Raw genomic sequence first — 23330 nt, 5'->3', positions numbered from 1 at the left:
AGTTTCAAGTGTACAAGACGGTGATTCCAAATTTTTATAGGTTACACTCCGTTTAAAGTTACAAGAGGTGAACTTTTTCAATGGCATCTAGAAAGGGCAACAATTATGTGTTCAGCTCTAGTAGCTAAGCCTCTAAAAGTGCAGTCAGTATGATCTTATTTTACGTTTGTTAGAGGGACCAAACTTTACACAAACCAATGGAACATTTGTAACTCTGTTCCTTCCTTTTTCCATTCCTCCTTGGTCAGGAGGGCATTTCAAGGCAGAGAAGCGAAACCATCCTTATCTGTCACACAGAAACAAGGAGGCGCAAGACAGGTTTAAAACAGGATCAGGCTAGTGGCCCAGAGGCATCCTCTAACTTTCATTAATATACACGTAAAAGGCAGAAAACTTTGGAAATTCCCAACACAGGAAACTATGACTGACAGTCAGGTAGAGACACGTTTCGCTCGGTCGTGTAGCGTCGCGTCTGACTCCCCGCGACCCCATGGACTGTGGCCCACCAGACTCCTCTGTCCATGGAGTTTTTCCAGGCAAGAATACTGGAGCTAGTTGCCATTTCCTCCTCCAAGGGATCTTCCTGACCAAAGGATGGAAGCCGGGTCTCCTGCACTGGTTGGTTACCACAAGCACCACCCGGCAGGCGGGGCTGTTCAGCGGCTCAGTCGTGCCCGGCTCTTTGCAACTGCATGGACTGTGGCCGCCAGGCTCCTCTGTCTATGGAGTTCTCCACACAAAATACTGGAGTGGGTTGCCATCCCCTTCTCCAGGAAGCCCTTTACCAGCTATCAAATCAACTCTATGAACTGGGCATGTTATCCACTTTCCAATGTTATCCTTTAAGAAGAGAACTGTAGAGTCCAGTCATTTGGGGTATCTGAAAATCAGGCAAAATGTCTCCCTGCTGTGGCCATCTGCCTCTGTCTCCCATGTCACCTGTTAGGGACAAGCTGATGTGGGCCACCAAGTAAACTTCCCCTCAGGGGCTTTGTTACGTGTGTGTCCAAATGTGCGAACATGAGAACAGAGTGCAGCCTCAGGGGTCGCCTTGTTGGTCACGTCCTTAGAGATAACCAGCCTTAACAACTCGGACTGAAAACCTTTTTTCAACCTCTGGTACCTGGATGGTTAGAAAGCAGCCAGGAAAAGAAAGCCTCTCCTTTAGTTCAACACCTGGTTCCTGCCCAGGTAAACCAGCAGGAGCTCTGGGTTGGGAAGGCATGGTTTGAGGGGGAAGATGACATAGAGGATCCATTCCTATCTTCCCTGGTGGCTCAGAGGTTAAAGTGCCTGCCTCCAATGCAGGAGACCCGGGTTCAATCCCTGAGTTGGGAAGATCCCCTGGAGGAAATGGTAACCCACTCCAGTATTCTTGCCTGGAGAATCCCATGGACGGAGATGCCTGGTAGGCTACAGTCCACGGAGTCGCAAAGAGTCGGACATGACTGAGCGATTTCACTTACTTACTTACTTATGACATAGAGGAGATACTCAGGCTATGTGGGAGCCGCCCTGGGACTTGCGGGAGAAGAGATTTCCTTTTTGCTCTCCAGGTATAGCCGAAGTCCCTCACATTTACCCTTGAATGGAAACTTGGGAGGATGTTTTTGGCTAGAATGGCCCTTCAAAGTCATCTAATTCAACTCTCTTAATATAGGGATGAGAGAACAGAGGACCAAAGAGGCTACCCAGTGACCTTGCTGGGAGTAGGGTCCCCAGGCCGCTCCCTCTGCTCCTGGGTGCCAAGGGGTGACCGGATCTCTGCAGCTCTCAGGAGTGGGCCTTGGTTACCTACTGCGTCACACCAAGGGCTCTGCTACCAGGGTGCCCTTTGCCCGTGATAATGACCATGTGCTCCACAGCTGGGGGTCCTGTCGACTGTTTTGGGAGAGGTTTTCAAGTTGGCAAATACAAATACACTCCATGGGCCAACCGTGATGGCCGTCTTTCCTGAGCCAGTCAGGGACAGGTATCTCCAGCTCAAGGAGAGAGGTACCTACCCTACCCTCAACCTGTGGACCAACAAGCCAGCAGTCATGCCCAGACATGCCTGTGGCTCTGGGGCCACCACCTCCTTAAATTTCTGTCTTAAACTGACACACGCCACGGGGGTCTCTCCTCAGGTCTTTGTGGGAGCAGGGATGGAGGAGAGGCCTTAACGTCTGGGAGGGATGCCAGGGTCACCCTGAGAGTACACGCGGGAGGCCTGGCTGATCTCCTAAAAAAACTGGAGACGAGACAGACCTCCCGGCTCTCCCAGACTTTCCTGGTGCCTTTCCATGCCTTCCACAAGCAGGTTAGTCTCCCAAACCCTGACACTGAACTTGGCTGTGCTCCAACAATCCTTGAAATTGGCAGAAAAAGCTTGTTGGCAGTTCCCTTCCTACAATAAAATCTGCCTCTGTGTGAATTTCCCCCAAATCAGGATTTCTTACAAAGTCACCTCCTGATAACCGAATAGCTTGATGAAGAAATGGAGGTTTTAGCTGGGTGGAAAAACAGCACACCAAAGTTAAGTGTCTTTGTATACAGATCCTTTTTATTGAGGTTTATATAAGTAATTTATCAACAAAGAAAACCAGCCTGCCTGCCCCCCAAATAACCATGAAAAATGGCGATGCTAACCAACAGTGACATGCCATGCACGGGGCAGGTGACCTCAGACCTGGCCCAGCATCTCACACGGGAAACGATTTCAGGCCGGTAACCACACACTAAGAGGAGGCTGTGACCTCCGCTGGCACAATCAATGGGAAGAGAGAGAAAACCAGAAAACAGGTACAATCGTTAGATTTATAAAATTGCATTCACTGACCTATTTTGGTATAGCAATGCACAAGAAAAAACGGATTTATTTCTTCAAAGGTGTTACCCTTTGGCCACAAACAGAACAAATATGTGACCACGTGGATGGTTATGCAGCAGGGGACACAAGGAGAGAAAAATGTCAGCGTGTGAGGACAGACCTGCTCACTCCTCACAGGGACCCATCTTCACTCTATTTCAAGTGGACCCCTCAAAGGTCTGCTCGAAAATAAGACCTTTTGCAAAGTTTTAACGGTGGACAAGCCCATTTCCCAAATCATTTTGAATCAGCGAGGTGCGAAGAGTCGCGTTCGAAGGAGCTGCTCCCAGAAGTGCTGCTTTTAAACCCAGTCGGCCGTTTTCTAAAGATCGTGGAGAAGAGGCTTCCATTTAGGTAGCTGACGAATCAGGTGCTACGGTCAAATCTTGAGGCGATGGCAAGATTGATTGAGGGATTCGGCACAAGGAAGAGTCAGAAGTGATGTTCTGCAGGTGGACTTCAGCTCCCGAAGGCTGGCCATACGAGTACCTACCTGCCCTGCTTGCTGGGGCCCCTACGTGCTGCTGTGGAATCGACATCATGAGGAGAGGACTCCGACATGCTTTCCTGAAGTTCTTCTATGATGGAGCTGGTCTAGAGTGACGCGTTCAGGGAACCTGTCCACAAGCACAGAGCCTTCAGAAGAGGTAGATGAAAGCAGTACTTCATGGCAAGTTCACGGTCAGATGTTACCCAAGAAGTGCACGTGCCTCTCGGCACAGGTCTGAGGGTTAGCTGTTGTTGAAAAAAGTCTGCGGCCGTGAGAAGGGATGTCCACATGCCCCCACACTACTATAGGCTTTTATTTTGTGAACAAAACAAAACAAAATGAAACAGAAAGGAGTGTGTTTTCTTAAATAACAAACTATACAAATAAAAAGGAGCAGAAGCAGTAAGGAATGTTTTTGATGAGAACAAAGAGAGGGTTCAATAAATAATATAAAACGCTTTTGTGCTAAAATAGAACTCTTGTTTATATATATATATATATATGTAGTTTGGCATCTTAATGTTACCCAGAAAAAAGCCACATCTATTAGTTAAAACATAGAAAAATACAAACAATAAAACTTAAAAAAATGGCCAGTGCTTAGCTTATAAACCATATATAAAATGTACATCATGGAATATATCAACTAAGAAACAAGAAGTCGAATTTCAAGTCCTTTGAAATATGAATACATGATTAGAAATATTTCTCCCTTCTGTACCCTTACATGAGACACATTTTATGTTAGGAAAAAAACTAAAATGGAAGCATAGTTATCAGTTTTTCAGAGATGACTTTGAGATTTTTTTAGGTATAAGAGAGTTTACTGTAAGAACATGAGTTGTATAAGTCTGAAATGAAGAATTAAATTTTTCCTATATATGGTTTGGATGAATGCATATACTGTTAATCCATTTTCTGTAATGTGTGTGTTTTTAATAAAGGCAATTTAAAATTTGGGGTGCTACATTTATCAGTAAGTGCTAACCCAGCCATGCCAGTGAAGTGGCCGGTCACTTGGGTCCCCATTGCCAGAGCTGGGCATCTCTGTTACCCTCTTGTCAGAGAATGGCTCTCTTAAGTCTCTGAGGATGAAGGAAATCTAAAGGCTATTATGATTCGAGGAAACCAAGAAGTATCATTTTAGAGTTCAACTTTCATTCATTCTACAGTAAATTTTTAAAAATGTGGCCTGGATACAAAAATTCTTATTAACATGAATTTAAATGATTAATTGTTTAAAGCTTCTCAAGCCAACCCGATGCAGGAGGAAAAACCATGTTAGAACTTTAGGGGGAAAAAAAATGTTTTGAAAAGTTAAAAACTGTGAGAGCTCACTCCGCCTGGCTCAAGCGGCAAGCCTCATCTTGTTATTGGCAGGGAATTACAGTAACTTCAGAGCCTGGGCGGCCACATCCCCACCTGACCTGCAGGGCAGGGCACTGACAGACACCCACAACCTCCACTCTGGCCCCTGCTTGGCTTCCAGGCACACACAGCCAGACAGGCAGCAAGCTCTGGGCTCCACGAGCCTTCCCCGGGGTGCTGGATGACAAACAGGGGCAACGTAAAGTCCCGGTGGAAAGTAAACAGCATCTTATAAGTCCAGCAGCTCCACAGTCAGAGAGACCAAGTCTTACAAGAGTTACTTTCAACTCCTCTTCTTCTAAGAGGAGGTCAACCCTGAAGCCCCAAGTTTAACTGTAACTTCTGTGGTCCTTGATGGTGTAAAGATGTGGGTTTTTACCAGCAAATACACTCCTTTTTCTCTTTGCCCCACTTCTACCAGGATTTCTCAGCATCTGTCACAGATCTGAATGAAAGCTGACTCCTCTCTGGGTACAAAGAACACACCCATCCCCTGGCAGGCAAGGCATTCACTCCTCAAGTATCTCTGAATAACACACATACACTTCCCTGAATGTAAGTGAGAAAAATCACAACTAATTAAATCACGCAAGAAAAGTTTTATCTTACACCAGCACACTGCAAATTTTTTTAACAGATTTACATTGAGCAAAAAGAAGTCCAGCTTTGAGAATTTTCTTTTCTTCTTGATGGGTTAAAATTTTGAAACGTTAGGAAAGTCAATTCCACAGAAAAAGTCAAACGTTGTATTGGATTGACTAAACTACAAATTCCAAATGAAATTAAAAAAAAAAAATCCTCAGGTGGTGCTGGGGAACACATTTTGATCTTCAGAGTTAAACCACATTGTCAATTGGTCAATGACATTTTAAAAAAATGACCAGTGAGGGTCTTCAAACAATTGTTGCCACTGTCTGTAGGGAGCATTTCAAACTGCAAATCAAGGCGAAACACTGCTTTAAGAAGGTCGCTGTTTGTGGCTGTTGCCCCATCTACTTCTCCAGCTTTGTTGCTCTTTCTTGAGCAGAATGCTGTCTTTCTTCTCTTTACATACAGAACTTGAAGTTGTCCTGTCGGTGAATTGACCAGTTAGAGGCACAAGTAGTGAAACGTTCTTCTTAGCAGTGAAACAACAGCTGGTTTCTAGCAGTTTTGCTGAAAAATCATACTTAAACATGACAGAGAAGGAAAAAACCATGAGCCCCAATGACATACGGGGATAAATGCACCAAGGAGAATGTTAACAGGCCGAAAAAGAGAAATAAATAACCTTGGATTCTCCAAAGCTTTTAATTCATTTCATAGATGTCGCATAGCAGCGTAATCAATTTTTAGGCTTTGCTTTAATGATCCCTTTGATTTATGAAATCGAGACATTGTTAACATAATTTTATAAAAATATCAGCTTCGACGATTTTCTCCGACAACGTTAAAACATCCCAACCATTATAAATCTAAAATAATGATAACACTTGTGCTCAATTCTATCCTTTTGAACGGTCCAAACGTAGTTACAGCCAAACATGAAGACCTAAAACAGCCATGTATACCAAGCCTTCTGAAAACAACCGACTTCTTTGGCCGTGTGGGTACCACAGTGGCACAGAAGGGTTCCCAAAAAGTCTTCCATCTGGCAGCAGAGACACGTACCCCATCAGAATGGCTGCACGAATGAGTTCAGGAGGAAGACTGGCCTCTCTGGGGCTGTCAAACTAGACCCCCACACAACCCAGGACCCGCCCTAAAAAAGCCACTCATCCTAACCTCACAGAGTACTTTTAATAGATGACGCCCACGTGACACTTCTCAGCCCTGTCCTTATCTCGAGTTGAGGAAGTGTGAAAGTTTACTTGGAATAAATCTGAAGCAACAGGGCTTTTGGGGTGTTTCCAATTCATTTTTCTTTTCCAAAGGGAAGATGACCTTATGTTCTGGTCCAGAGCTTAAATGATGTTTTTCAGAGATGCAAACTGGCATAGCTTGTGCCCTGGGTACGCAATGTTGGGATGCTAAGCCCAGACCCCTGAGGAATTCGTGTACCTTCTCCATGAGAGGTTGCATCTCTAGTCTGGCAGAAGCGCGAGGCATTTCTAAACTGCCATTTACTCATCTCTGAACGTAAGCGCTGAGCACATGCGCGCTTGCAACAGAGCCGCTACAGCAGCGCAGGCGGTGACACAGTCGCTATGGGAAGATGTTCACTCGTCATGAAGTGCTTTCCCTTCTCCGTCTTTTTGTTATTTCAACTTAAAAAAAAAATAGAATTTGAACACTCTTCTTCCCTTTTAAATCACGAGAATCCATGTAAATAGTAGGCCCCGACTTCTACATTGCAAACAGCAGAGAGCAGAACATGTGTATTACACTCCAACTAGCCAGTGAGACAAACAGTAAGCCTCGCAGATTCTTTTCCAAGGTAATTCCTACAAAACAAAAGGCTCTTTCAGTAACTATCTTCCCAAACTCTCAGGACGTCATTTCATTAAGAAGGACTGACTTTCCCGGTGAGCACGGCACACGAATGTAAACACAGAGATTTGGAACCACTAAAAATATCGAGGACAGGATACAGATAATTACGATGTCAAGTTATTTATATTGTGAGCAGTCGACTTGGAAACAGACAATAGAAGTGCACTAAGAACAGGACAAAAACGTTGACTTTGAGAATTACTGTCATTATTTTTAGTCTGACGACACGGAGGACATCACTGGGAAACACACTGGGTTTCAGAGGCCAGCACTTATTCGGGGCCTGACTCCAAGCCCGGGAAGAGGACGGCCACCAGGAACCAGGCACTGCTGTCACAGGACAGCCCGTCCGGGCCCGGGGTCACTGATGACAGCTGAACGGCAGCACGCGTTCAACACCCACAGCTACCCCACTGGCACATTCATCTTCGGTATTCCTTTTTCAAGAATATTCATTTTAAATTATACTAAAATCTCAAACCTAGTTTCTTTATTGACCCATTCATTACCGTGATGCTTCCTGAGGTCAGGCAGAGGGAACCAGAGGTGCTGGGTCACATGACCGCTTCTGTCCAAACCCAAGACAGGCGCCCCCCGCCCCCAGGCGGTCCCGGGCACCCAGACACAGGAAAGTGCTGTGGACTTGGAGGGTTTTGAAAATAGCTATTGCCTTGAGATGTAAACCACCACTGCCTCTGAGTAGAGCCACTGTGAACCTTTTGAAGATCTGTGATCCGATGCCTCCAGAGTTGAGTGCTTCCACACCCTCGGGGGGCAGGGGTGGGGTCCGGGGCAGGGTCCTCGATCCCCAGCTGCCTAAGCTCCCTGTCACAGGCAGGGTGGTACCCGTGGGTGCAGCACCCATGGGGAGGGCCCAGGTGCAACCCTCTAAGAAAACCTCTGCAGCTTTCAAGCCCGGGAGAATGAGAGACACCCCCGGGGGGGTCTGCCATCCCCCTAGTAGCACGGAACAAAGACAGTCAAACCCAGGAGTGGCTGTTGATGGACAGAACGTGGCAGTGCAGGGTGATCTGAACAGCAGACTGCTCAATCCCATCTTAGCAAGTCTGAGATATGCTTGACAGCGGATGTAAAAAGTGCCGTGATCAGCAGGAAGCATTTCAAGTTCTAGGTTCACCCATAACCAAAAGAAACGTATGGCAAAAAAGGAGATTTGCATTTCTTCAGTAGTTTTGAGGACAGAGAGATGCGATGGTGGCAGGAGGCCCTTAGGAGGGAGGAAGTGCCCCCGAGCCTGACGGTGGTCACCACTCCTAGTAGAAGCATCTCGGGGTCCTGGCCCCACCCCAGCCACAGAGCACCCCAGAGGGGAGCGACTCCGTCTCTCATCCTCACACTTTTCCCCAAGGCTGCACTCTGAGGACTGAGCAGCCCACGTGGACTGCCCGGAGGAGGTGCTTTCTCCCGGGACCCTCCCCATTGGTCAGGGGTTCAGAGGCCGTTGCTGTTCCTGTGGCAGAGGGGTGGCTTTGAGAGTTCCACGATGGCCGAGCGGGATTTGTTGAGGAACTTGGGGGCTCGCCGTAGCAGCCGCTGGGCCTCCATGAATGTCTCTGTCAGCTCTTTCTTCCACTGCACAAACTCCGGGTCACTCTGAGGGCAAACACATGGAGGGGAGGAGTTGGGACAGTGTCACGGCTCTGCTGACACATGTGGAAGCCTCTGGCGAGTCCAGATGGCCTCGGAACCCCCTAGGGAAAGCACACCCCATGTCCCGCCCCCAGGCCGGTGAGGAAGAGGGGAGTCGCACAGAGGCTTCCCCCACGGGCCCCTTGCTCAGAGGAGGGACGACGCCCTTCAGAGGAGCCTCATACAGCCCCACTAGGAGACTTGCTGCCTTGACTCTGTAGAGCAATCACCTGCGATATCTGATGTCTTACCACAACTTAAGTCTAGAAGATAAAATGAGGAGTTGGCTTTTTTTGGCTGAGCTGCACAGCACATGGGATCTTAGTTCCCCAACGAGGGACTGAACCCATGTCCCTGCAGTGCCAGCGTGGAGTCTTAACTACTGGACCATCAGGGAAGTCCCCAGGGAGGAATGTTCACAAATTTAAGAAGCACCTTCACATGTGTAATGATGCCATGAAGTAATTAAGCATATGTTTTTTGATCAGCTCTTGGTTTATCTCTTTAAACATGCTCTCTCTCTTTACACACACACACACACACACACACACACACACACACACACCCCACCCCCCCTGCCCCAGCAGGAAAGTGTTGAAGTCACGAAATAAACACATCTTTGTATCTGCTACTGCTCTTTCTCCAAATACGTTCTTTTTTCACACCTCCACACCCTCCCTCAATACCTCAGTAGGTAAGTGTTCAGGAATTAAGTCTGGGCTATGATAGAACTTCAGGGAAAGAAAAATGGCATTTCCCTGTTCACAGTTATTTGGGGATCTTATGTTTACTTAAACACAAACCTCAATTTAAACATTCTGAAAGAGCAGAGCAGATCTGGGAAACTGTGGGACAAATGTAATTTGAGGCCCCTATTAATTACTGGATGGTTTCCAGAGAGGGGGGAACCACATGATTTCCTGTCTTTCCTGTTGTCATCTTCTAAGAACATTTCTTTTAAAATAATTGTTAATTTGCCAAAAACTTATATCTTCTGACTTTCTTGCTAAGTTTGTGAGTGATAAAGCATGGACTGACAAAATGTTAGATAGGCAGGCAGGCATCTTTGCTGAACGGTTACATAATTGTTGGAACTTTCACCCCTGTGGAAAATACCAATGAAGACTCACCTCACACTGCAAAACAAACTGCTTCCCTCCTTTTATTCTCAACAAAATGCACTTTTTGTCTTTAATCTGAGTTTCTTCCACGGACACAATCTGTTCCATTGTCAGTAAATTTTGCTGTTGGTAAAAATAAGAGATGATGAGTTACTTCACTCATTATTGTGTGAATTTTTAAGTAAATAAATCATACTGAAAACTACCAGCTCAGATAAAGTAAAGGAAAAAAAACCAGCCATTTTTCTTTCTTTGATGATATTCTAGAAGTGGGGGAGAAACAACTACAAGGGAAACGTACAAAAATTCAAAATATCTCAAAGAAAGCTGCAAAGAGAGAAATAGCTCTACGAGGCAGAAAGCAAAGCTGTTCCCTCAGCACAGTACTGACGTGGGGACGAGTGTGGACTGCACGCACCTCTCCGGTATCACACACTCCCCTGGACGCAATCAACCCTGCTGTGAGGGAACAATGAGGCGATACACATGATATGCAGGAGCCACAGGGGTGGCACTGGCTTTGAACCCGCAGCTCAGGAAACGTCTGGGCATGTTAGCTTGTACGCAACTGCGGTTCTGATCATATTGAAATAATGCTATAAACACAGGTGATGTGCAGAAAGGATGGTCCCTCTGGGTCCATGGCATCATTGCATCAGTGACTCTGAGCACCTTACCATTTTATGTTTTTTGGGGTAAATACTCCAGGAATCCTAAATGAAAAACAACACCATCATAAGCTCACATTTCTTTTCTCCTGACTTAAACTTATGAATCTACCCAAGCACATGACAGAGCTTCATGAATAGACACTAAATATTCTTTTAAAACCAAGGTAATTTGTCACAGCCAATGGTAAACAAAATAAGATTATCTTTTTTTAGTTTTGATTATTCTGAAAAGTGAGATAATCTCCTTTCAATGTGTACAACAGTGACTTACTAAGGCCACTCACTAACTGCAAATAAACATTATATATAATGATATATGTATGGATTAATACTAAAGTACATTATAGAATTATATTCTGCAATGTAAAAAATACACATGTAATATTATATAAAATATAATTATATACACATATTTTATAAGTGTATTTTATATTACACAATATTTACTAGTACCTGAGTTATAACTGAGGATCCTCCCATAGAGTTTTCTCAATCTCAACTCCGATCCTGGCTGCACTAATTTCTAGAAGATGACTTCTACGGCACTAGTAGTAGTGAGAAGATTCTGCTCGTTTGTGGAGAATGCGGTCATGCTCAGGCAGCAGTCACTCACAATTAAATGGCATCTTCACCAACTAGGGTTTGCAAAACTCATTCCAAAGCCAAATACCCCAGGTGTGGGCTTACCACTGGTGGGCTCCATGCTCCAGGCAAGGGGAAGCCGTACTCTGATACACCCACTACATTTTTCACAGTTGGGACCGCTGTCCTGCTTATGATGACCAACCTTCCCTCTCCAAGAGCAGAAACCCTTCCACCTGGGTCACTCCCTTCCATGGACACGAGCCCATGGCTCTTCACACAGCAGGCATTTAATAAATGCTGCCCAGCCTCCTACCAGTGATGGCAGGGATCAGAAATTTCTTTCTTCTCGTTCATAAACATTAGCCCTTGAAAGGACCTTAAAAGCCTGCCGTATCTGTCTTCCTATCTAATTGAATGAAGCCCACTTCTAGTCTTCCAGACAGGTGCGGCAAAGCAGGAGGGTCAGGTGCTCTGACCTCGGTGCCAAGCTTCTTGGGCTACAGCAATGACCTCGTTTCACCTGACCCCGACTCAGGAAGGCCTCATCATGGAGACAGGCAGACCTTGGTCAGAATCACTCCTCACCCAAACCTGTCCCTGCGACCAGACCTTCCCTCTCTAAGCCCTGGTTCTCTCTTTATAAGGTTGGACTTCTAAGGGTGCTAAGCAAATTAAGTGTGTGTGTGTGTGTGTGTGTTGTGTGTGTGTGTGTGTGTGTGTGTGTGTGTACAGCATCTGGCCCAAGATAAATATGCAAACACTGTAGTAGTTGTTACTATTCCTGTTCTCTTTTTTTAATATTAATTTTTATTGGAGTATAGCTTGCTTTATATTGTTACCATTTCCACGTCTCCCCTTTTACAGATGAGGAAACTGAGGCTCAGTCAACATAATGTGCTTCTGAGTCCCAGAGACACGAGCAGTGTGTCTGAACACCTCTGACTCCAAAGTCCCAGTTTTTGTCCCCTTTTGGGATCCACCCAATTGCTCTCCAGCCTTCCGCAAACCTGCCTGTTCTGATTTCCCTGGATGGCACATTCTATTTTCAAGGGGTACCAAATCCTTCCTTGATTCGGAGGAGTCTGAGAGTCTGAACATGAGAAATTTCACATATACAGCTTAGAAGAGACACGCAGAGCACAGGGGGAGGTTTTACAGAACACGCCAGCGATACAAAATCACCATGGAAACCATCGCCGGCCGAAGCTGCAGACTTACTCGCGACTCGCCCTCTCCTCTCCATTCAAGTCTGTTCGGAAAGAGGTAAAAGTAGCGGCGCTGCCACTGGGTCAGGAAAGGGTTCCCCAGCTTCAGCATGCACCCATGCACGATGCAGTCTCTCCCCAGGGCGTAATCTGAGGCACAGAACACAGCGGAGCGTTCAGCGGGGTCGGAAACAGCGTGCCCGGAGGCTTCTCAGAAAAAAAGAATGACACGCTTTCTGGAAAAAGAACAAGCTGCTATAAAGAGAACACTCTATAGAAATCATTACTTTCGCTTTTAAGCACATGAAAGAACAAGCTTCTTCAGCTCTCTGCTCACATATTAGATGGCTGTTTCTCCATATTCTGATAAATTCAAGATGCTCCTCCATCACTCTGAGAGGGAAAAGCTTGTCTGCTAACTAGTGTTTCCATTATGCAGGGTGACAGTTGGGGAACAGAGGGTGATTACACTGTGCCTAAAGCACCTGTGCGTTTACATGACATTGGGGGGTCTCCCTTTAACGGTCTATTAAAAAGAACAGCAGAGGCTTCTTTGTCCAAAGAAATCAAAGTAACACAAGGATCAAAACTATTCTTTCTTCCACTTAAGGTTATAATTACCCTTCGAATATATGGTTATGTAGAGAGACCAAGCTAATTCGCTCTCATCCCAAGTTCTGATTACATTTATACAGCAAAGTACTGTCTCGAAAAAAAGGTCAATTTTAAGTAGCTTGCTTTGCCTTCCTTAGAGGCTTTGGTGATCATGCTAAAATCATTTATTCATTCATTCATCACTCACCCAGTCATTCAGCTATGAAGGGAATGGATACACAGGTGCTAGGCACAGCAGTGAATAAGAGACACAGAAGTCCTCGCCTTCAGGGAGCTTACACTCTTAGTTGGAGATTCAGGTAATAAATAAGCAAAACCCATGTTGTGTCACATGGACAAAGGCAGGAAGGGGATGAATGAAAGAGGGCATGGCCAGAGGACGGTTCGTGGTGATGAGGGATGGTTCACGGAGTTGCCAGTTTAATGGAAAAGGTCTCTGAACTTCTCAAGTATACTTAAAGTGCAAGTCTTCTATTTTTACTTCAGAGATCTAAGCCTAGACTATATTTTTGTGTAAGGGTGACCTCTGAGATACTCACCCAAGACCTAGTTATATCAAAATTACTTACATATATTTGAAGATAAATTCATTGTTCTGTTAGATGTTCTAATTGCAGTTCTAGTTAAAAGGCTACACTTCAACAATGTCATTAAGATACGTATTTTTGTTTTCTGGGTCCAATCTGTCGAGATTCTAGTGACATCATGGGTCTCCCTTGAGGAAACTACTGAGGCTGTAATTTCCTGCGTAAAATCCATTCTGGAAAACGTGGTCTAGAGTGATTTCAATGGATCCACTTCTCTACAGAATAGCTTAGAAATAAAGCCCCTTTCCCTGCAGAGTGGAGGTGAGCAGGGTTAAAGGGGCTGTCACGCTCCCTTGGTGCAACTCAGGTGACTTTCAGCTAAGGAGTCATTCATCCTGGGATGGAGGACGCTTTTCTAAGTAGGTGATAAATCCTTCTAGGAACTGACAAGACCCAGGAACCCTGCATCAAGATGCCCCAACCAAAGCAAGCTGTTCATAGATTGAAATGGTTTTTGATCATTCTTACTATATGTTAACCTCAGGAAGGTCTTTGCTTAGAAGTAAAACCAAAGCTATCTGAATCACTAACCACAACAAGTTTAAATCCAAAATCCATAAAGTCTTAGAAAAATCAAGACAGGCAATATTTGGTCAATCAAAAATGACCAATTTATTTAATGCTGGATGTGATGTATTGTCCTTTGGAAATCCTAGTAGGTCACTCAAATATGGCCAATAAAACTATGGTTTGGTGACTCTTTAATGCTGTTTGTAATATGTACGTACTCGTGTCTCTTGACAATAAACACGTAATACTAAGTTCCACACCACCCTTTTCGGGGCCCAGTAGAAAATGAAAATGCAGGTTCCTTGTTAAAAAATTATTAAGAACCTCAAGATGGTGCCAGCAGAGCATCAACCTAGGGGCGGGCAGGTGGGGTCCTAATGATACCACACAGGCAGGCCAGACGCCCATGAAGCTGGCCCTGTTCCTGACACCACCATACTTACTCTTTAAAGGAAAAAAGGTTCCAAATTGGCCCTAAAACACTCCAAGATAAGAAGGCAAGAGCATTGACAAAATACTGCTGACAACCTCTCTACATATTACATGTGCGTGGACTAAAGACTTTGAAATATCAAGAATACATATATTTACATATGCATGCAAAGCTGAATCACTTTGCTGTGTACCTGAAGCTAACACAATGTTCAAATCAACTACATTTCAATAAAAATTAAAAAATAAATAAAACAGATAAAGACGAACGACTCTGCAGTATCATTTCACACTGAACACTCCCGGGCCAGGTAAAATTCAAACAACTGACGGCATCCCCTCCCCCTCCCACCGCTGGAAGGACTTCATGACCCAGATACTGTTTTCTGCTTTACGAGAGATCTTGAAAATTCATCGCGTTAGAAACATCTTGAGACACACCGGCTATTTTACCTTCTTCGTGGCCAAGCTGCTTATTTTTAGCTCTCTTCCTGGCCTCGATTTTATCCGTGTCTGCATTTACTGCTTCATAAACCGTTTCCGCCACTTCCTGCTGCCAGCGCTCAGAGATCACCAGAGGGAAGTTCTTGTAGAGTTCTTGGTCGCAATCAAGAAGCTTGTTATTTTAAGAAATCAAGACATGTATGATTTGGCATGCTCACAAAGGCAACAGATCCCAAAGCACCGTAACTATGTGTGAGAAGATAATGAGGCGACAGGCTATAACCACTAGCAGCCGACTTCTCAGCGGTCATAAACCTCTGCTGACAACCGTCGAGCAGTCAGGCATATACTATGCAACACGGAGCACACGGCCAGTGTTTCATAAGGACCGCAAATGGAGCAGAACCTTTCAAAACTGGGAATCACTACAGTGTACAACTGTAAGCTATATAATACTGCACATCAACTATACTTCAATAAAGTTTTTCTAGAAAAAAAAAGGAAAACAAAACAAAGGACAACCCAACAACTGGGGTCCACCACAGGCTGATACAAGATAAGGACACTTCACTTCCAACCCTGTGTCAGTCAGATTCACGCCAATCTTCTACAGCATCCTTAGTTCGTTTTTGCCCATTAAAAATTAACATATACGGGGTTTTCTATAAAGTACTACAGAAAATTTCAGTTATAGTGAGGCTATTCTATTTGTGGGATTTCCCAGGTGGCGATAAAGCTAAAGAATCCATCTGCCAATGCAGGAGATGCAGGAGACGCGAGTCTGATCCCTGGGTCGGGAAGATCCCCTGGAGAAGGAAATGGGAACCACTCCAGCATTCTTGCCTGGAGAATCCCAAGGACAGAGGAGCCTGGTGGGCTACAGTCCATGGGGTCACAAAGAGTTGGACACGACTAAGGGACTGAGCATGCACACACTTTTTATTTGTAAAGACAGGAAAACAGAGCTGTATGGGTTTAGAGACATCAACAAGGGAGAACCCAGGAGGGCTCTCTGCTCTGTGCCCACCCTCCATTAATCTGGAAAGTGAGAAATACAAAAAGGTCAACCAGGCTGAATTTACTGTTCAACCCACGAACCTTCCAACGAATCCAAGTTGAACAGCAGGATTAATCTCAAGACACGTGGAGAGTTTAGGCAACTTGGCCTTTCAGAGGCACTATAATAAAAATTATACTTAATGACAGCATCTCTCTGCCAAACTATTACTCAGAACTCTTCATTCTTCCTCCTAAATGAGGCTGTGCTCTGAAAGCGAGCTGAGAAAATACTTTTTCAGATCTGAGTTACAGTTTTGTGGCAGAAAGACAAGCGATCCTACTGATAGAAAATAACAGGCCTGTTTCTCAAAAGCACAGCTCTTTCTAGAAGCTTGACTCACTCACTCCCTTGCCTGAGAGGTGAGTACAGGAGAGATTTTACTATAGGCAAGTCACTTGGAAGGAAAATGGAGAAAGACTGAGGGTGAGGCTCTGGCCCACAGGCCTTTGGCACATCCCTGAACCACCTAACCACTGGACAAACCTGCATCCAGGTCCCAACGGGGATGTTCTCCACCTGCCCTTTGACCTGTTAGCCTGAAGTGAAGATTCTGAGGTCAAAATGTGTACTGTTTTTCCCCTTTCTGCTTTCTTCAGGTGCCCAAACCAAGCCGGGTGCTGACCTTTCGGATGTCCTGAGTGTGAACATGTGTGTGCGTGTGTGTGTGTGTGTGTGTGTGTGCATGCAGTGGAGTGTCAGAGCATCAAGGCTAGGTGAGCACCCTGTGATAACACTGGGACAGATTCTGGAGTCTGGCGAAAGTGAAAATACCCTCCTTTCCCAAGCAGTTGCTCCGAAATGGACGTTTTCTGCTTTATGTATAAAGGGTTCCAGCTCCTGTAAGGCCAGAGAGCCTTGGTCTTTATGACTCAGCCTATACGAAAAATGCATAAAACAAAGCCCTACCAGAAGCGAGCTGTTTTTCCTTAAAGACGATGTGCTATTTCGGCTGCTTTTAAGAGACACAGCCTTCTCAGCTCTGGCTCAGAAAGAAGCAAAACCGGCACAACAGGAGGCGTTAGCGCAACTGCCGGGAGGCAGACACAGGTGACCCAAGCCCAGAGGAGGCCTGGCAATGAAATCGCTCACTCCACGGGGGGTGAAGTGCTCCAGAGGTTGCCGCAGCAGCCCCGGCTCACTCTGGTACTAACTGTGCATCTGGGCCCAGGGTGTCTGACTCCAAAGGCCAGACTACAGCTGACAAAACCAAAAGCATGAGAATCCCCTTTGAATATTAAAAATTTCATGGGCTCCCATGGGATATTCACTTTCTTTTTAGTGTTCTTTGCTGGAGAGCAGCATGTCTGATGACAAAACTCTTCTGTGACAGCAGCGATCCTTTGAGATAACCCTGTAAAGGGGCTGCTCCCGAAGCTGCAGGGTGCTAGTTACACCCCAACAAGTCCTGCTGTACAGGCCACGGGAGATGCCAGGCCTCTGGGCAGTGGTCGGCTGTCACCCCCAGGGGAGCCAAGGTTCCGACCAGGGAAGCGGCCGTGGCCCTCTCCGCTGTGCTGCTCCTGAGCTCCTCCGCCACCCTCCATCCTGAGAAGCTGACCCCGCGAGCACACCAATCACATTTACAGCTGGCTGCCTGGTCGGAAAGACCAGGGAGCTGACACAAGGGCAGGGACGCGGGCCGCTAAGGACACAGTGGCAGGGTGGGGGGCGGCTCTCAGAGGGTTGTGCTGTTTGGGAGGGGGAGACTCTGGGGGAAGCTGAGAAGGTGGGAGCAGTGAGAACTTGACATGCAGTGACATGCTTTGACTCAGCAGCCGAAAGAGGGCGACTTTGTCTCATGACTCATCATCTCTAAATATGCCCTTGTCTACTTGGAAAACAATGATAGGAACCAGAGCTTGAAAAATGCAGAGGATGCTATATGTACAAAAAACAGTGATTATTTCACTTTTGATTGACAAGTGTGAGATGATTCATGCTGTTTGCCCTTTTCATCCTAACACAGAGAGACTGGGAAATTTGGGAGAATTAAGACGGCTGGCTCTCTGGTTTGAAGCCAGGTAACGTTTGCCATCGCATGGTTGTTTTTCCTGCTTCATAATACATCTGAGTTTTCTGTTAACCACTAATCTATCCAAATCAATAACAATGTGACTATTTTTCAGTTTATCAAACATGAAATGGGTGGTCAAAGAAAGCTCTCCTACGGGACGCCCATGACGGTCCAATGGTTAAAAATTCACCTTCCAGTGCAGACGATGCAGGTTCCATCCCCAGGCTGGGAACTGAAATCCCACAAGCCATGGTGCTACTGAGCCCGCATACTGCTAACTAGAGAGAAGCCTGTATGCTGCAACTAAGACCTGACTAAATAAACAAATTAAAAAAAAAAAAAACACTTTTGTAGTCTCTAATTCAGGTCTTAATCTCTTCTACATTCATCAAACATGTGGATATTCATTTGTAAGTTACAGTCCAACACAAACAGGCCAGTACTAAGACAGTTATGAAGTCTGATTTCCAAAAGAAAGAAAGAAAGAAAAAAATCCCCCTCCCCAGAGCAAGCCTCACAAGTATACCTTGATGCCTTTGGTATCCTCTTCATCAAATGAGCCGATATCAAAGGCGTCGGCTGCATTGACTTCCCCTCGGGGAGGGATCAAGGGTGGAGGGTACTGGAAGAGCCAGAGAAGAAGGGTTCGGTTACCAGGGGACCGGGCCCTGGGCCCAGCCTGCTGTCCTATAAAGAGTTTGCCGCGAAAGACATCAAGGTGCCACAGTCTGTGCAGCACTCATTCAAGCTCTCACAATCACAGTACATGGTCCGCAATGGCCCCCAAAGGAGAGGCACCCTCCACGACCCAGCTGCTAGAGGCTAAACGCCTGCGGCAGGGCAGGAGAGGGTGTCCCCACCCACAGACACCCCGAGACTGATGCTAGCCGAACCAGAGCCCTGACTCTACGTCTAAACAGGCGGGACTAACAGAGCACCAGTCCTCAAGTGAGTCTGTACACAGATGAGTCCAAAGCTGATCATCAACGCTGAGAAAAACAACAGCTTTAATTTGGGGTGTTTTCCTGTATCAGAGAGAACATTAAAGAATATCTTACAATAAGCCAAGGGGTTCATGCTGCTACCCAGTCATGCTAATTCTTAAATGACGTGGGGCTGGGCTTGAAGGCATCTGTAAGCGCATGACGTTTCCTGCATATTTTTTACATATAAACAAAGTGGTCCCAAAGGGAATGAGCTAGGAGGCAGTGCTTGGATAGAGGAGCAAGAAGCTGGGCTGTGGATGGGAGAGCTGGGGGCGAACTCTGGGGACAGGGCCAGGATGCAGAGCTGCAGACAAAGGTGCAGCGGGAGGGAGCATCGGGGCTGGCACCAGGGTGGGGGCCCAGCAGGGGTACCTTCTGCAGGTAGACGTGCTGCCAGTCGATGCCTCTGAAGAAGTCGTGTGCTTTTAGCTCCTGTGCGCTGCAGGAGAGACAGAGTCACAGTGGCAGTAAGTCTGCATTCAGAAAACTAAGAAATGGTTCGCAAATGGCATCTCCTGTTAAGGACACGCAGCAACAACTGTTTCCAGTTCTTTAAGACAGCAGGTAAAATATGCTTCCTTTCCCAGGAAACACTGCGATGCTTAGAAATGCTGCACGCTGAGCCTAGGGATATGATCCCATATGATTGTTTACAAGGGATGCTCACCCCGGCCTAAGATAACCTATGGTTTTTGCAGACTATCTCTGTGTATCTGCAATCGTGAGAACAAATTTAACTAAGAATTGAGTTAGAGCGATCTACACGTTAAAGAGATTTACAGCAAAGGTCTACAAGTCCTGACAGATCAGATAACAGAGATCAAAGCAACAAGTACTAATTTCAAAGCAAACTAGACATTTAATAGAATGGTGCATGCTAAACCCCTTCATAAACTGGAGAAAACAACCTTTTCCAAAGAGCACTGCTGCTGAAGCTCAGTTCACAAGGAACAGAAGGAGCTGCAGACTCTGAGGAACACAGACCCGTGAAGACACACGGCTCCGACGTGATCCTCCCCTACCCACCCCGAACTGAAACGGTAGATTCTTGATACATTGAAAGGAACCGTACTGCTTTCTGGGGGGAGATGCCGAAACGCAGAAGCGACGGCCTACCTGCCTCCGTGGCAGCCGAGGCGCTTACTGACATCTCGCTGAAGCAGACCTTCCAGAAGGGACTTGAGCTCAGGGGAGAAGACGTCTGGAAGTTCCACGTTCTGGGGGTGGGAGGAGGGGGACATGCCTTCAAAAATGCATCTGTGGAAACAGTGCCCTCCCCCTCGACCAGATTTGAAGGCGATTTCTTACATAAGGATAGTGTTAAAGAAAACTGCAGATACCTCACAAGCTAACACTGACTCTATAAGGAAACCCAGTGCAGCTACTCATCACTTCCAGAGTCAATCGGCAGGCTGGAGCCAGAAGAATTGGGTCTCCTCGCTCTTCTGTGCCCCATTCATTTTGCCTTTTTTTTTTCTCTTTAGTTTTGGTCTTGATTTTTCTGTATCTTTCTCTTACTGTCTGTTAGCAAATCTTATTATCTGCCTTGGCATCTATCTCCATTATTTTAAGAAAGCATTTTTTTATACTAGTTGTAATAGAATGAGATAGGAAAATTATCATGAGAATAACAACGGTTTTTTACTTTCTTACCATGGTGAGAGTCATTCGGTCTATCTCATGCTTATCTTTGGTTTTATGTTGTCTGAAAGGGCTGTGACTGGAGAAACAAAGAAAACTCTATTACTAGATGGTTTTGGGTAACAGCAAATACCATTGACTAATATTTGAGCAGTTCTGTCACTGCTCATTCAAAACTGCAGGAAGACAAAAGCCATGAACCTACACCATTTCCGGGGGAAACTTGCTGATCAGGTTGCCAATCAGACATTTAGGTCCTGAATGAGCAAGGCTGATGTTTACTTGAACTCTTGATACTCACGTCAATGAAGTCATGCTACCAGAATAAACTTTAGCAAATATATTCCAAATGACAATTTAAAATATCACTTGGAAAAAAAAATCAGCCAACAGGTTTTTATGAAAATGAAAGTCATACACATGACATCGGTCACATTAGTGTTTGAGATAATAGTAATGTTCATACAGTTTTTTTTAGAAAAAAATGGATGAGTCCCTCAAACAACGCAAAAAGCTGCTGTTGAACCAAAATACAAAATGAACACACTCCCCTGCCCCAGAACCCAGTAATTTTAAGAAATACGTTCCTTTGGTGATAAGAGATACAAACCAACCCTGTGCTCCCAGATCCTCCAGGGTTCTGAGAACTGCTCACTCGTGTTCTAACTTACAAATGGCTCCAGATCTGAGTCAGAAACCCTGGGCTCACACTGTGACCTGGCTACTGGCTGCAAGTCATTCGTGGAGACCTCGTCTCGGTCTCTCTCCCTGTACATGGCATAACGCCACAAACGTCACCGAAACAGTAAGAGGAAAGACTTGAAATGATGCCCGTGCCGGCAGCTGAGACCACGGGAGGGTGCGGTGGGTAACTGACAGGCGCGTGCGACAGATGAACCTAACTTTACAAAATAAATGTCTCCTCGTAAAGACATCATTTCTACTCTTGACCATGTTTTTAAAATGCTGAAGCTAAAGTTAATCTTAGATATCGCTTATACACGGACTCTGAAATACGACCCAAATGAACTTATCTAGGACACAGACACCGGCGCACAGGCCTAGAGAGCAGACCAGCTGTTGCCAAGGCGGAGAGGGCTGGGGAGAGGGGTGGACTGGGAGCTTGGCATTAACAGCTGTAAACTCTTATATACAGAATGGGTGAACAACAAGGTCCTACTGCACGGCACAGGGAGCTATAATCAATATCCCATGACAAACCATAATGGAAAAGAACAGGAAAAAAAAAATACACGTATAACTGAACCACTTTGCTGTACAGTAGAAATTAGCACAACACTATAAATCAACTATGCTTCAACAGAATATTTTTTAAAATAAAGATGCTCCTAGCATTAAAAGAGACTAGTAAACATACAAACTAGAAAACCCTGGCCTTATTTACTTACTTGAAAATTTAAAAAGGGACATACATGATAGGATTTTCTGGTAGTAAAGACATGCCTGTTAAACGACCAGTCCTACAGATTTATTTGGGCCTTCCCTGGAGGCTCAGACAGTAAAGAATCTGCCTGCAATGCAGGAGACCCTGGTTCTATCCCTGGGTTGGGAAGATCTCCTGAGGAAGAGAATGGCAGCATTCTTGCCTGGAGAATTCCATGGACAGAGGAGTCTGCTGGGCTACAGTCCACAGGGTTGTGAAGAATCAGATACATCTGGGCGACTAACACTTTGACTTTTCACTTTCATAGGTTTATTTATAAGGCATATAAAACATAAGCTGAGGCAAGGTATTATACAAAATAGTTCTATAAAACAGAGTAGGATGTTGAATATATAACTCAATGTGATTTAGAAAAAAAAAACTAATTAAAACTGTGCCCACCCTTGCGATCTACTTACTGCTTACTGAATTAGGTAAACTATGCACCGTAGCATCTCCTGCAGAGATGATTCCACTTTAGAGTATTTATTTAAATATTTCAGTTCTCACTTTGCACGAGAGGGGGCACTCCAATGCTTATTTTCTTTCTTATGCAATGAAAAACACATTAATTTCCATCTCTTGAAAGCTTTCATTTGGGGAAAAACAAAAAATCTAAACAAGGTGAATCAGTACCAAGCAAACATACACTAATCTTTCAAACGGATTTTGATTGGACATATTCTTTGCACCCTAAATGTTTCCAAGGAGAAAAAAATGTAAAATTACTGCAGTTAAAAAGCAAATGGGATAGAATAACAAATAATATGCTATTCATGAGACATTGTAAGTTTTGAAACTTGGCTGGTATCACCTTCTTTTTCAGGGTTATTTCTGGCAGTGCTGGGTCTCTGCTGCTGGGTGGACTTTCTCCAGCTGCGGTGAGCAGGGGCCACTCTCCAGTTGTGATGAGCGGGGGCCGCTCTCTTCACTGTGGTGCGTGGGCTTCTCGTTGCAGTGGCTTCTCTTGATGTGGAGCGCGGGCTCTAGATGCGTGGGCTTAGTTGCTGCGGTGCATGTGGGATCTTAGTTCCTTGACCAGGGATGAATGTGTGCCCCTTGCAGGCAAATTCTTAACCCCTGGACCATCAGGTAAGCTCTGGCTTGTATCACTCTTGTATGCAAAACACACAGAGATATGAACATGCTCATGGTTCAAGAGAAAAGGAATATAGGCTTAGCAGCGC

The 23330-nt window shown here is 45.4% G+C and overlaps 1 protein-coding gene across 3 annotated transcripts in view; it reads right to left on the bottom strand.

The window, feature by feature from the left end:
- Nucleotides 1-5285: 5285 nt before the first annotated feature.
- Nucleotides 5286-23330, bottom strand: part of GRK3 (G protein-coupled receptor kinase 3) — a 115123-nt gene continuing 97078 nt past the window's right edge. For 2 of the 3 annotated variants that reach the window (XM_069558007.1, XM_069558006.1), the window contains 8 exons: nt 20712-20778; nt 20175-20275; nt 19431-19497; nt 18599-18694; nt 15008-15170; nt 12424-12560; nt 9959-10072; nt 5286-8792 (listed from right to left, as the gene is read on the bottom strand). In XM_069558007.1, the coding sequence (XP_069414108.1) occupies nt 8631-8792; nt 9959-10072; nt 12424-12560; nt 15008-15170; nt 18599-18694; nt 19431-19497; nt 20175-20275; nt 20712-20778 (907 nt within the window). In that variant the 3' untranslated portion in view covers nt 5286-8630. Of the gene's footprint in view, nt 8793-9958; nt 10073-12423; nt 12647-15007; nt 15171-18598; nt 18695-19430; nt 19498-20174; nt 20276-20711; nt 20779-23330 lie in introns of all 3 variants that reach the window. The other variant, XR_011249978.1, reaches the window with a different exon arrangement.

Source organism: Ovis canadensis, chromosome 17 (genome assembly GCF_042477335.2).
Source record: "Ovis canadensis isolate MfBH-ARS-UI-01 breed Bighorn chromosome 17, ARS-UI_OviCan_v2, whole genome shotgun sequence".
NCBI classification, from domain to species: Eukaryota; Metazoa; Chordata; class Mammalia; order Artiodactyla; family Bovidae; genus Ovis; species Ovis canadensis.
Note: the sequence above shows the minus strand (reverse complement) of the source record. Positions and strands in the feature narration are given on the sequence as shown.